The 15,331-nt window shown below is 42.8% G+C and overlaps 1 protein-coding gene across 1 annotated transcript in view; it reads right to left on the minus strand.

Moving 5' to 3' along the window:
- The window catches only part of LOC111863172 (locomotion-related protein Hikaru genki), a 133,979-nt gene that overhangs the window by 31,769 nt on the left and 86,879 nt on the right, over positions 1-15,331 (minus strand). The window contains exon 7 of the mRNA XM_023849227.2: positions 4,108-4,251. Within this exon, the coding sequence (XP_023704995.2) occupies positions 4,108-4,251 (144 nt within the window). The remainder of the gene's footprint in view (positions 1-4,107; positions 4,252-15,331) is intronic.

Genomic DNA, 15,331 nt, shown 5'->3' on the forward strand with positions numbered 1-15,331 from the left:
GCGAAAATTGCTGATGAGACCATGCCGCTTTCAGGCATGGCCATGACAACCCAAATACAGTTACCAGCTAATCTGTGCATTTTCAATAATATGTCACTGATTTCGATTTTAAAAAGGAATCCGACTGAAATTTCTTTGAAAGTTGAAATAATAATTAATTATTTTATTTCAATGCAAATCTTTCTAAAATTTCGACACTTCCTGTGCCTCACATTCACATATTTTGAAAATAAGGCTGCTTCATGAGGTAGTTAATTGTAAAATTTACGTTTTACATGTTAACTTTCAATTTGAGTAGAGCGTCAGGTTTACGTGCGGCATTTTAAAGTAAATGAGTAAAACCCACAAAAGAAACGTCTGGAAAGGAGAAAAGAAGAAAAAGGAAAAAAGGCAAGGGTATTACGACTTCAAGAAACAGTTGTTCTATATGCTTATGAGACTACAGGAAGTGTAAATATCCGTAAGGGTTATTTGTACCGGCCACGGTAGCCGAGCGGTGTAAGGCATGCACTGTCTTCGTTAAGCCCGGATCGCGATTTCGAATCCCACATAAGGCATCGATGTTTGATGTAATCGTATGTATGCGTTCATTCTGTGCTTGTGTTGTCCTGTGTTTAGACAGAGACCTTGCGACGAGCTAATCACCTATCCAAGGAGTCCTACCGTCTGTAAAAATGATCACTGAAGCTGAGAAATCAGCCCTATGATCCAAAGTTGGAGCGAAGAGGAAGAAAAAAAATATTAATAATAAATAACTATGAATTATAAAACCTCTGACTACACGTACATAACTGTCTGCATGTTCCTGCTGCCTCACCTCTGTTCGATCTGAATATTTTCTTCTCAAACACTTACTCCATTACGAAGCGGCCTCCGTAGTCTAGAGGTAACGTTCCCACCTCACGACTCGTGGTAAGCGGGTTCAAACCCGGCGGAGGTCGTGGAATTTTTAAGGGCGGAAAAATTCGGGGAACAAGTCCTCCGGGAGGAACTTTAAGCCGTGGGTCCCGTGTCGTAGCTTTACGGCACGTAAAAGAACCTCATATCTCCAAAGGAGGTCACTGAGCCAAATTCAAGGACATTTCCCGCCCAACAGTAGTCTCTAATGCCTCTGACAGATGGGGGAAGCATTACAGATACCGCCAAGCCAGTAGAGGCCGAACTCGCTGGCTCGGTCGGGACTAATGGTACGCACCAATATCGTAGGGTATAGAGACTGGTAGAATATCATAGAGGGAAGCACAATGGACCAATACTGGTCTAAGTGCATGGGGAAACCCACCCTCTCCAATAACTAACTAACTACTCCATTACGACCTTTACGTTGTCTCCAAAAAATTAACATCAATATTTTCCTGTCTCATTCCATGCTAAATAACATATTTAATCGAAACAATGTCGTTATGAAACTTAACATAAATCAGTTACGAATTATTGCACAGATACCACATTCTACACTCAGGTATATGGAGTCCAGAAAGTCTCAAATATGGAGTCATAGTATCACATTACGAAATAAATACATCTCACAAGTGCTTACTCACACAGGGCACATCGACAATCAGTATGTACACACTTCAGTTAACCTCACAGTCTCAGGACTTTACGAATAGTATCAAGGAAATTATAAGATGGCACTGATATGTGTAAGTCCACCAGAAGTCAGGTAACTGCTTAGTAAAATGTACATAAAACACATTATAACTTTCTCATTCACTTATTCAATCTATAAACATTTTTAAATGAGATCCTCCGTATATAACCTCCGTGTTCAATGCACAATTCAGAGTTCTGAGTTACCTCTCTACAAGAAGCACAACAGGCCACTGTAGGTCGCGGTGCAAGGGCCGAGAAGGCCCACCCCTCATACATTCATTCATTCATACCTCTCTACAAATTGACTGGCAGGTTTAAATCTGGAAGTTCCCTTTACACGAGAGAATATTTTAGGTTACCTCCATTTTGGAACACTCTGTCTTATTTGAAGAAACAAAGCATTTCTTCTAGTTTGCAATTAGACTTCGTTTCTGAGCCGTGAATTGCAAGAGAAGCAATTTTCTTCTTTTAAGACACCAAATCTGAGCTTTTAGAAGTAACCGAGAAAACCATTAGAACCAGTCTCCATTTCTGAGTAAAATCGATATCTCGAAATTCTGCTGCTAATTCAAATGTTCAGTGGGCCAATAGCACTCGATGTCGTGTTTCGACTATTATATCATTGAAACTGCAGGCACAAAGGAATCAGACGAGCAGTGAAATATGCTTGTCATGTTAACATGACAAATGTCGAGATTAATCTCAAACCTAATTGGATTAACAAACATATATGCAATGTCTGTTTGCAGATAAAATCGATGAGCCGGTGTCACGTAGTCCTCTGTTTCACATATCAATATTTCTACTGTCCAAATCTCTAACAAAAACAGCCTATGTGCGTGGCTAGCTTAACATGGAGCTGCCGCTGACGACACATGACGCTTTGGTTACGATTCGAATGATTTACGCGGGTAGCTTAGTGCGAACTGTGGCCCTTACTGCGCTAAGCTGGCTGCAGTTTTCTCGAACAAAGCCCTGCGTATGGACAACACGTGGAAAAAATAAAAACAACGGATTAATATGGCGTCAGATTTCTTAATGCCTCCCTAAGAGTAAAGTCAATATTATTATGAGTGACATTTGAGCCTCTTGGGACTATCACGGCAGATGCTTCCAGTGACTTCATCGAGGCTGTGTCAGCAGCGAGGATTATAGAGCGTGAAATGGAATGAACATATCATGAAGTACGGAATGAGAAGCAGGTTGCCTCCTAATATTGGGCTGGAATAGCCAGTAATCTGTCCGTCTGAGATTAGTATTGGAGCTACCAGAATGCCACTTAGTTCATCCTGTCCGTCACACTAAGAGTATTATAAAAGATTATTAATGCCGTCCAGTGCCATTGATAAATGTTGTATTTTTCTACCTTTCATCCTTTACATGTTGCGGTCTGAGCGACCATCTTCAGAAGGACATATCAATACATAAGGGAACTATATTATTATAATGCCATCAGTCACAGACTAATAACAGACTAACTATAATAATTTAGATATATATTTTAACAAAGTCATGCACATCGTAGTAATTACTATAGGATTCTGACGATGGTGTATAACACACTGATATATTGGGTTTTTGGACTTTATCCATCGTCCTGGTTTTTAAGATAACTAATAAAAACACGACGTTTCGGAAACTGGATCTGTTTCCGTCCTCAGGTGAAGGAAAAACCTATTCTGTTGGGTCCGTGAGAAAGAGCTAGCCTCAATCAATGGACAAACCGATGTCACAAAACATGAAGATTATAAATACCTGAGACCAGGCTAAGTCCATGAGAGCTAATAAGAAATTTTGCAATACAGCGTATGAGTAAGAGCGGGATGGGCAGGTTATGGACAGAGCTAGACTGTGGTCGGGACATCTGCTGTTATCAAAGGAACGCATCTAGGCCGGGTACACAAACTGGAGCATGAACTTTGTAATTTGTCACACGTTTCAAATTTCTTCTTTGAACAGACCCGGAGGTGCAAATTGTTGTATCTGTGCATTTGTTCAGGAAGCTTATAATTACCTCGTACCATGTCAAGCATACAAATGGTTGTGTTCCCTTGTATTCAGCACAACTTTCTCCGGTTTCCTTGTACTCCGACTCGCAACAGAACAGCAGTATCATCCCTCATAAAAATATTTATTTGAAAAAACTGTAAGCTACGAACTAGAATAAGCAATTATTTTTAGTCGTGTGCAATGTCCTTGGAAGGCAATAACTCTCCAGTGTTAGGTACTGGCCACTTGCTTTAAAATTTCCCCATATCTGATGTTTGCAAATCTCTTGAAACTTGTCAGCAAAATATGTCATGAGACAACGACTGCAGAAGTCCGATACAAAATATACCAGAGAGAAAGTATGATTTCCCCTCATGCTTCTAACAATTTTCAGGAGTCTGGTATACTTACATCGGAACTTCGCTCTGCAACTGTCAGGAAATAAAAACAACTTCAAACCTAAACAAAATTAAATATAATTCCCAAACAACGAGGAACTGACTTGTGCAATGTTGAACTAACCTGAAGCCTGGCAAGTGAGGTTAGAAGTGCCATTGAGTCGGAAACCAATAGGGCACTGGAAAACTGCCACTTGACCCAGTCGAGTGCCTTCCACGCGTGACGTCAGGTAAGGGTCATTGATTTCCATTGGCTCGCAGTGGACCGCTGTGGAAAAAAGTTGACATCAGGTGGAACATAATATACAAAGGCTAGGAGCTACAGTAGCAACTAATTATGTGTCTTGCTGGCCATATTTCTCAGTTTATTTAATTCAGATTATAGAGTGAGTAATGAAATTGAAAGCACTTGCATGGGGAGGATCGCGGCCTGATCTGAAGATCTATCCCGGAATATACAGGGAGGTTCCGGTGAAACCCACGAAAAACAGTCTGTAGCCACCCGAGATTCAACGGGCAACTACCCAAACAAAAGTCACAGGCGTTACCGCCTGAGCCAGCTTGTTGGTTCATTTACCTTGCATGCACACAACATGAATTAAAGCCCAAAGTTTTATAAAGAGAACTGTGTAATTTTTTTACCTCCGTGGTCTAGTGGTCAGAGTTCCTGGCTACAGATACATAGGTCCCGGGTTCGATTCCCGGCGATACCAGATTTTCTGAGAAGTAGTGGGTCTGGAACGGGGTTCACGCGGCCTCGTGAGGATAATTGAGGAGCTATTTCAAGGAAATAGCGGCTCCGGTCTAGAAAACCGATATTAACGGCCGTGGGGATCCGTTGCGCTGACCACGCAACACCCTCTATCCACTACAGTTGGCACTAACTTCGCCGACAAGCGGCGGCCGCTCAGTCGGTATAGTTCCCTTGCGGACTGCAGGCCACGGAGTTTTTAGTGTGTAACATTTACTCTTCACCCGATGCATGTAGAATGATTTACTATGATACGAACTTTATGAGACTTAGGCAAAGGTCCTTGGTCTGCAACTTCAGAGGGGCCTATCGCATCAGCCGCTTGTTTAAAAGAATGATGATATGTGAGCGTGGAGCACTGGCGGGATAATGGCTGGCAGGGGAAATTGGAGTACTAAACACTGACTGCCCTGAGTTTGCACCCCAACCATAGCTGTTAAGTAGTCACGAAAAAGCACTTCACACGGTAAAGGTGACGGGCAGGACCTCAGATTTATACAATCCGCGATAAAAGTACGTCCTCATGAACGTCATGGCTTCACGGCCATCACCCGTATTTCCGGTTACAGTCTCATTCTGGGGACCTGCTGTTCTCTGCTCGTCCAGGAGAATGACGGATTACGGAGTTATATTGAAACAAGACACTATCACTTCCTTCCCAATCTATTATTTCTATTATCTATCTATTATCTATCTATTATTATTCTACCACTTCTATCATTCGACACTACATAAACTACGTAGAGTGCCCAAAGATCGCCATTCACAGAAATTACTTCGAAATTAAAAAGTTGTTCTCTTCTTTCTTGGCTTTACCCCTTCATGGGTTTGTCGTCCTAAGATTTCGGAGTAACCTGTGCTCTCACGCACCATTTTCCATAACGGACTTACTACGTGTTTTCCACTCAGGCAAGGCCCCCCTTTATTTCTTCGTCTTCCTTCCGTTGAGGGGGCAGGTGCCTCCTCTTGCGTTTGTTTTGTGCGGCCGCGCGGTTCCAGCGCTCGGCTGTTCAGGTGCTTATCTCCGATGAAGTAACATTATTTTTTTATCATAATATTTCATTTGTCAACCTATTTTCTCTTGTCACCTGAAGACACCTTCTCACTTCTTCTATCCTCACTCTTCACTAACTTAATAACCAGGGCAAGCCATAGCTCAAGCGGTTAGTCGCTGGCTTCCCACCGCGGATCTGGTCAACTGGGATTTGTGGTGGACAAAATGGCGCTGGGGCGGATTTTCTCTGAGTACTTCGGTTTCCCCTGCTAATCTTCATTCCACCAAATTCTCCATCATTATAATCACCCGGGGCAAGCTACAATAGGCCAAACAGTGGCCGCCGTGCCGAGTGGACCCAGTTGGACCCCCCCCCCCAAGCGAATTAAAAAACTTAATAATCACATTTCACTTCCATATAACACATCACTTTCAACTGTGCTGAGGATGTATTTTTCTTTATTTTCCTTGCATACCTTTTCATTCCATATAAGTCTCTCTACAGGTTTTGTAAGATTATTTTTTCCTCCCAGAGGTTTCGTTTGCAATAACTAACTGAGTTAACTTGTGGAGCTGAGCCCTTCTTGAGAAGTCGCCAGTTGTGCAGCTACTCAAGAAATTCCCATCATTTTATGGAACCTGAAGTTCCATTACCGTATTCACAAGAACCCTCCACTGGTCCCTATTCTGAGCTAAATCAATTCAGTCCATACCACCTCAAACTGTCTCCCTAATATTAATTTTTATTTATCTGTCCATCTACGTCTTGGTCTTCCTAGTGATTTCTTTACTTCTGGCTTTCTCACAAATTTCCTATATGCATTCCTCTTCTATGCCCATTCCTGCTACATGTCCTGCCCAGCTCAACCTCTTTGACATAATCATTCTAATTATACTTCGTGAAGAGTATAATTTATGAAGCTCCTCATTATGCAGTTTCCTCCAACCTCCTGTCACTTCATCCCTCTTCGGCCCAAATATTACCCTCAGTACCCTGTTCTGAAACACCCTCAGTCTACGTATATTCAGAGTTCAAGTTTCACATCCATACAGAACCACAGGCAAAATTATAGTTTTGTACATTCTGTTTTTTGTGTTCTTATAAAACAAACGAAATGACAAAAGATTGTTCTATTTACAAATGAAATTTCTTTTTATTATTGTTTTTTGCATTTTACAATCTACTTAACCGTAAATGCAGTAACAAGGAAATGCGATATATCTTCTTATGTCTTGAAGGCGGTAACTGCCCAGCGGCAGTTCTCATCCATTTAATTTCATAAGTCTTCTGGCCACTTTTTCTTCAATCTTCTTGCATTAGCGTGTGGGTTCGATAGCTCATCCATCAGCTGGTTCTCATGGCCTGTAATCCGGTTTTGTAATCCGTTAGCTTGTTTTTAATCTCATCCGTTACGAAGGGTAAGTTGAGGTCTTCGTGGATGGTAAATGAAACTTAAAATCCTAAAACACACTTCTCCTCCTCCTTGGCACTACAGCCCCAGTGGGCCTAGGCCTACCTCCATGAACTTCTCCCTTCACTTCGGTTTTTCTAGATCTTACACATTCGGTAGGACTCCTTGGGCGGGTGATCAGCTCGTCGCAAGGCCTCTACCTGTACACAAACACAGAAAAACGCACACACACAGACTAAACATCCATGCCCTGACTGGGATTCGAACCCATGATCCCGGTTTCCAAGCGACCGAAGACAGTACATGCCTTAGACCGCTCGGCTACCGTGACCGGCCCTAAAACACACTTAAAGATCTTAAATCTTTCCATTGCAGATTGGTCGAGGAGAGCTGAGAACAACAATTTTTACTGTTACAAACTTTTAATTGAAGAAAGGATTATGAATTTCAGAAAAGTATTTACCGTCATTTTAACCAATGATTTTTTACTAATTTTGTGCTTAGAACAAAATTCTTCCTGCTGTTGATATATACGTTTTCGTTGTACTTTACTGTGCGGTCATTTTCATAACACGTCACTTTTCTTTAAAGTCAGAATTCTAATGAGGACCTAGAAGCAGTGCTTGAAATAATTTTGCGAAAATCTTGTCAGTTCTATCGTCACATTCATTTGATTCTTTGACTGTGTTTACGGAGAATATAGTTTAAGGGACACTAGAAACTACAGAGGGCCAAATCATCCGAGTATTTTGAATATCCACACCCTGTGCTTTTCCCCTTTACCAAAAAACGCTTTACCGAAAAAGCTGTTCGAGTGAGTTTAGAGGTGCCTCAGCATCTACGGCCATATGCAAAAACTGTTGTTGCAGAAGACGACTTGTCGTGATACAAAATCCACTTACGCAACAAAAAATTTGGTATCTTCGACAATGTGTTGAAATAAACGTTCCAAAACTCGGCTTGAGTTTGTTATAGCGAAATTAATTCGTACTTGATTCTTCCTATATAACACAAAAGGCAGATCAGCATGTGCTGCCTTTCTTTTTAATGTTCCTCCCACTAACCCGCCACAGAGATTCTAGGCTCTTCTGTTTCGTCCCTGGAATCTTCTGTCTGGATCGCGATGTAAAGCCCAAGCCTCGTGAGGAGTCAAGCTGTTTCGTTTCCTTACCTTTTTTTGCGAACAGAAGACTAAGCTAAGAACACACGTACTGACCTCACAAAATACACTCACTCCCAAAGACTAGTTTCTTATAAGTTCTAATATCGGGACTTGAAACTGAAAGTCTGCAAGCGGTAGAAGCGTAAGAATATGCAGAGATACACACCCTAGACAGTTTTACGGGTTCTTTCGTGGAAGGCAATATGTAGCAGTATGTTTCAGTAAGTATGGCGACGGGCTACGGGCTGGAAGGCTGTGGCTCGTTTCCCGAAAGGTGCAACGGATGTTTCTCTTCTCTACGGTGTCCAGACGAGCTACGGGGCCGACCCAGCCTCCTATCCTACGGGAACCGGAAACTCTTCCTGTGAGTGGAGCGACTGGGACGAGATGACCACTCATCTCCATCTGATACCAAGGGCAAGAATGGTGAAGATATATCTCCTATCGCCGTACGTCTGCATGGTGCGGTGCTTAACTAATTAAGCACACGGACTTTGCCTTTATTTACCGTTTACTCATTTAGATGAAATGGCATTAAATTGGTAAAAGCAGAAACAAAGAGAACTGGCAACGTTCATGCAAAATATCTCACTGAATTCTTATGGAGAGTCCTCCTTACAGGTGCCAAGTTTCCAGGTCATCTGAGATGGGCCCTACGAAGTTGATTTCAGCGAGGGCAACGTCTTTGTATGGCCAAATAAAATCTGGGCTAGATGCTGAACTCTTGCCTCTGTACACACGAACACCGTTCCTAGCGCAGGTCAAAGTTAGGGGTAGACAGACAAGGCGCTGCCACTACAGAAAAGCAGGATACATTCGAAATAGCTTGGGAATGTTCAGTTGCACCACCAAGCAGTTAATTGGATCCCAGCACGAACCAAAATTTCATTTTCTGTCTCACACTTTGTAACAGGCCGTGATGGCCCATAGGGTTATGTGACGTCGAGGCTCCCACATTTTCTCCAGGAAATCGGCTCACAGATGGCGGTAAGTTTGTCAGCCTTACGTGCCGGCCGCCCTTTACCTCGAGGAAGATTCCTGGTACTCATTTCTGTTAGACGATGAGTCAACCCCAGGGCCATAGTGCGGTTGGAAGTATTAGGTAAATTGAAACAATTCAGTGACCTCGTCGGGACTCGAACCCGAGACCTTTCGGCTAACAGCGTAGCTCCTTAACCAAGCATGCTACCGCGTGCACTTCTTTTGAAGGAAGGGGGACTAATTAATTATTAGATGGGACAGTCTGCTTCAGCGGAAACTAGACAAGAGCGGAAATAGCAATTTCGATCAAAAGGCCTGGGATGCGTGCATGATGACAAATTTTTTATAAAATATCAGTGTGAAGATATTCGAATTTCATAAACGCAGGCCTACCAGCCGTGTACTGCTATTCTGAATTCCAACGGTAACTTGTGATGTTCTGACGGTGCTGAATGTGAAGATTGTGGTGTTCTGGGTATGTAACGCGGCACAGAGTCTTGCGAACATGGCGATAAGTTCTCGGCTTGCATACGGATGACATTTCCTTTTCACACGAATATAAAACACATCTCTATGTAGTCAGATTTTGAATTTCCGAAAAAAAAAATCTTTATATAATTTAGTTCCTTGTTCGGAAGCGAAACTCTGAATGGCATATTTGCTTACAAATATTAACGGAAATTGAAGCTGATGACGTCAGAGAAAGCTGTTGGATGCTGAGAGCTGCTTTGTTTGACGAAGGCTGACAGATGCTAGGACGGTACACTTGTCTCCCGGAAGAGACGGCTCCATTCTACTGCACAGAAACTACACAGACCGCGCCTTCTGTCGATAAAGAACCTCCCCAAAATCTCTTCCTTTCGGTATGTATGCATTATGTAGGGACTAATGTCTGTTTGACAGTCTGTCTCATGGAAAACGAAGAACGCGATTTCTCAATTTCCTTTGATAGTCTTTGACATAATCTGTCATTATATTAACCCCTGCCTGCACACCATTTCCTGTCCTTTCAGTCGTTCTGCTCCGAGACTCTGAGACGCCGTTCGACATTTTATTCTTATTCTTATTCTTCTGCTGTGCCGGATTATTCTCTCTGATCTGTTCAATTCAGAATTAACTTCTGAAAGTATGAACCTTTTACATGTTTGCTGGGACTTCTTGCATGGTGACATGACCGATCGCTAACCCCCTTGCTACACAGGATAACATAGCACAACACGCACATATATCAATGCCCCGAGAGGGATTCGAAGTCGCAATCATTGCTGAGCCACCCAAGATAGTATGCGCCCTTGACCAGACCGCCACGGTCATCAGCACTCTGTAAATCTTTCTGAGTGACAAACATGCAAGTTGCTTTGAAATGCCCTAGTTTGCGAGCAGCAATATCTCTTCAGTATCCATTAATTTATTATTTTTCGTAATACTTTCATTAGGTCTCTCATTAGTCCTAACGCCGTACGCATTGCATATCAGATACCTTACAAGACGAAATTTCACTTTATCAACTACTTCTTTTACTATCATTTTTGCTATTCTCATATAATCATCAGCGACGGCCATGATGAGCCGTGGAATTATAGTGAGTGAAACGGAAGACTTTGGGACGGACGGGCCGAGCTCCGTTCCCAGCAGAGGCAAAGAAGTTCCCCTTCCTCACTGTGACCGAACCGCTCTGGGTTCCAGCAACTGCTCACGCTGCTTCCTCTCTCGCGGATTTTTACCATGAAGATGGAGGCGATACGTCCCTCCGAAGCATCAGTTCACACAAGATCTGCACGCCTCCACATCCCAGAAGCCGGCATTCGTCTTATTCGCGTTTTGTTGTGGATGGAAATTTCGTCGTAGGTACGTACTTGTGGCTACAAGCTGGATGTATTCATTCGATTTTAAAGCTGAGAAGTCTGCATGTAAGGAGTTAACATTTGCTGTTATGGGATATTTTCCAGTCATTCGTCAGCATCTGTTTTATATAGTATGGAAATTTTGGATTTTAAGTTTGCGTGCAAACGTAACGGACGACTGGTCTAATGCATGACATGTCTAGTTGGGGGTCTAATGATAGCTTTACAGCACAGATCTCACCTGAATAGTATTTACAAATTCATTTCCTACCTCATGGGAAACCCAATGCGCCCCCATTAAGGAGAGTAGCTGGCTAATGCTACATAGGGAAATAATTGTTGCTAACTCTGAAAAGCATGGGATGAAACACAGGTGTGCTCTGTGGGAAAGAAGTCGAGTTCATTGAATTATTAATGAAGTAGGCGAATCATAAGGTTAAATTATATTTTCTGTTTTGTTCATTTTATTCACAGCAGAGAATAATCAATTTACCCTCACAGCCTCTGCAAACAGCATTTTTTGGCCAGTGTGTAGAGCTTCCACCTTTAATTCCTGAGCTAGAGTGAGACCGAGTCCCTTGGGACTCAGCCGTAAAGACCCAGTTTATCAGCCCCAGATGACAGACGAGAGAAACAGAGAGGATTGGCAAGGAAACGGAAATACTCGGAGAAAATCCGCCTCATTGCCACTGTATACGCTACAAATCCCTCATGAGTGGTTCTGCAATTGATTATCCTGCTGCGCTACGGCATGGCCCTCCCTTACACTGTAATGTAGCGTAGGAATACGTGCACTGTTGCCTTAACGCCCTTTGCAACACTTGCTGTTGTGCTGCTTGGGACCAGAACAGTTAGCGGATTAGGAAATGTAAAGTCTGTTCCGACCTCATCACCCCTTCCAAGCACTTACTTTGACTTATTCTTAAGTCACCTGCAGGAGGTTTAACTTCATATTTATGAGTAGCTATGTTTTCGTAAATTGAGTACAAATATCTTCCAAATAATTTTGTGCATATAACTAGCTTTGATCATTTGTTACAGATTCAAATCCATGAAGAATGCCATCTGGTAGGAAGTGGCGCCGTGTACATCTTGTATGAAGAGACTTTTCGGAAGAACGTATTGTAGAAAAATCCGCGAGCGAGGAACCAGCATGAGCAGGTGGAAGCCTGACTCCTTGCAGATGGAGGCGATAATTTCCTCCGAAACATCGGTTCACACAAGACCTACACGGCACCACATCCCAGAAGACGGCATTCTTCATAGTCACTGCAGTGAAAAACTCTATCTATCTACACTGTCAGCAGCTCAGGCTAAATAGGGTCGAAATATATTAGGATTTAATATAGAACAAATTGAATTGGATATGAATGAAAGCGCTCATGGTATAATTAGATATACTATCCCAGCCTCAAGGCAGAGAGACTGAGGAAAATCCACGAAATTTCTAGTCAGGATAGTCTGTGTCCTGGCCGAGATTCGAACCGGATACATACCGAATACAATTCAGAATTGCGACCATTTGAATCAAAGAGCTCGGTCACACAAATCTATTTATTCAAAATTCATCGCTCGATGCAAATCACACTGCCCGTTTCGGAACGTATTGCTCTGGCATTTCTTTGAATATTGGCCGTATGGAAAAATATTTCACAGGCGAGTCTCTGATTTACATTGCTTGACAAAACTCCTCGTGCAATGAAGTTGTATATCTTCTTCCTCTTTATCTCTGCGTCGTTGGATGGCCACTTTGTTTTGAGGACGGACCTCCACGAAAAACACTTTAAGATATTCGATGCAAATGATCGACACCCAGCTGTTTAAACGAAAATGGAAATGTGTACTGCAATTCTGGATTCATAATGACCTTGTTGCAGCGTAGGAACGATTAGTCTTTCTCATTTGTGTGTGTATGTGTGCTCGTGCATATTGTCGCGTGTAGGGATTTGCGATTAACTTACAGGGGATTCTTGGATTGGATGATTTGATTTATTGGCATCTTATTCACACAACTCGGGACTACCGCTATCGCTGATCCACACACTCTCCAATTCACCGCTACACACGCATTAGGGTTCTCCGTCTTCATTGGTCATAACCTGACAACGGATTTAAAATAATCTCACTATCACTGAAGTTTTCTTTTCATAGTCTAATTCCATTTTTGCAATTATTCTGCAGTCACAAATTCCGAGGACTCGACTCAATTCAATTCCTCTGTTCCCAAGCTCATATCGCGGCAGGCTGGCGTCTCGAAACTTTACTCTTCACTCAAATACTATCTGTATTGCTCTATGCTGCCAAACACTTCTTTATAACCACTTTTCGCGGACAACGGAGAAAACACAGCCTCTATTTTTAAGCAGGCGTGTTAACTTATCGGTTTCCTAGTAATGGACATCTTATTGTTGCGCGTGTTGGCTCCCGCGGGAATGTGTTTACCGAGTCATTGGCTAAAAATGAGTCTACACGTCACAACATGTAATTCAAATCCTCTTTTTTCTCCTGTAGGGACTTTAACACTGATCATAATTCAGCATAATGGTAGCGTTCTGTAGATGAGTACAGAAGTCAGTCCGGCTAACTTCAACTGTGGGGACCCGCCACTGTGAGAGGGGAGGGACAGAGCTCAAACAATAAATTGAGGCACATGTGGCAATAAAACGACGACAAGTCAGATGAAAATAGGGAAGAGAGCAAGAAGATTAAAACAGAGCTAAAGCGGTAATGAGAGAAACCATTGTTGGAAAGAGAAGGAAGGTTTAATACAGGAGAGACCGGCCTGTGTATACTCGTACAGGAGAGACGGGCCTGTGTATACTCGTACAACAACTGTGAAGAAGACAATAAATTCAACCTATTCGGAGAAATTAATTTGGAAACTACAGTGCCTAGTCTGCGTCAATAAAATTCTGGGAACACTATTGTATGGAATTAAAGGTGAAAGTCACATTGCGACTGACGGTCGGTCGGTCGGTCGGTCGGTCGGTCGGTCAGTCAGTCAGTCAGTCAGTCTTGGTGTAGCCCCATCTGGGGCTCATGACCAAATATTTATTACTGTTTGACAGTTACGGTCTTAAGCACAATAGACCACTGTACATCGCGGTGCAAGGGCCGAGAAAAAGGCCCACCCCTCATACATTCATTTATACAGTTACGGTCTTGTGTACATGCTGCTGACCCTTGCCAGCGCAGTCTTTCCCGGGAATCAAGTACCTTGAGACTTGCGACCATATTTTACTGCCTCAGATTTGAGATTTCCCTTTTCGTCGCCTCATACGACTGGGATGAAACCTGTTAAAAGTCAAAGTAACGTTACGGCTGACGGTCAGACAGTAAGTACTCTATCAGTGTCAAGCCCCATCTGGGACTCACGAACAGATATTTATTACTGTCTGACACTCGTTCCAAAAGTCAGAGTCAAAGTCATGTTACAACTGACGGTTGGTCAGTCTGTCTGTCTTGGTGTCGAGCCCCAGCTGGGGCTTATGACCAGATATTTTTTTTGAATGAAAGTTACGGTCTTGTCTGTGTGGGGCGCCCTCTCTGACGAGAGGTCGGGTGTGTCATTTGTCAGTCAGTCTGTTTTAATATGTCCACTGTCTGTATTTACATAGATTTACAATACACACTTATTTCTTACTTTTATGTACAATATATACAAGGCCTCTGTCAGTCCAGGCTCAGTACAGCAGATTATGCCTTATTACCAGTATTATTCGCTACCACGGCAGTCAGTCACTTGAACGGCCGTATGCCTGACCGCCGCCAAGTTTAAGCCTCTTATACTTTCTGTGGCGGGCTTCGCCTTGTCCGATGTTGCGAACATTCTCATTCTCATGATTTTGTATGACTTCTGCTTGTTGCCTGCATAATTTTGTTATAAAGTCATATACGTACGGGATTTTGAATGCCACGTGCAAATCGCGGACCGGTGTGCGCCTTGAAAATTGCCGGTGGTGCGGAGAACCTTGTTTTGCAGGCGCTGCAATTTCACTAGATGAGTGTCTGCCGCAAACTCCCAGGCGGGACTAGCATAAGTCATTACGGATCAAATAAGAGCTTTGTGGAGGGTCAGTTTAATGTTAGCGCCCAATCGCTCACTTTTGAATAGGGAATATACTCTAATGAATGTTCTGAAGGCCTTGGCTTCGATCATTTCTATGTGTAATCTCCAGGTCACTCTCTTATCGAAGATTACACC

This window comes from Cryptotermes secundus, unplaced genomic scaffold (genome assembly GCF_002891405.2).
Source record: "Cryptotermes secundus unplaced genomic scaffold, Csec_1.0 scaffold301, whole genome shotgun sequence".
In the NCBI taxonomy this organism is placed as follows: Eukaryota; Metazoa; Arthropoda; class Insecta; order Blattodea; family Kalotermitidae; genus Cryptotermes; species Cryptotermes secundus.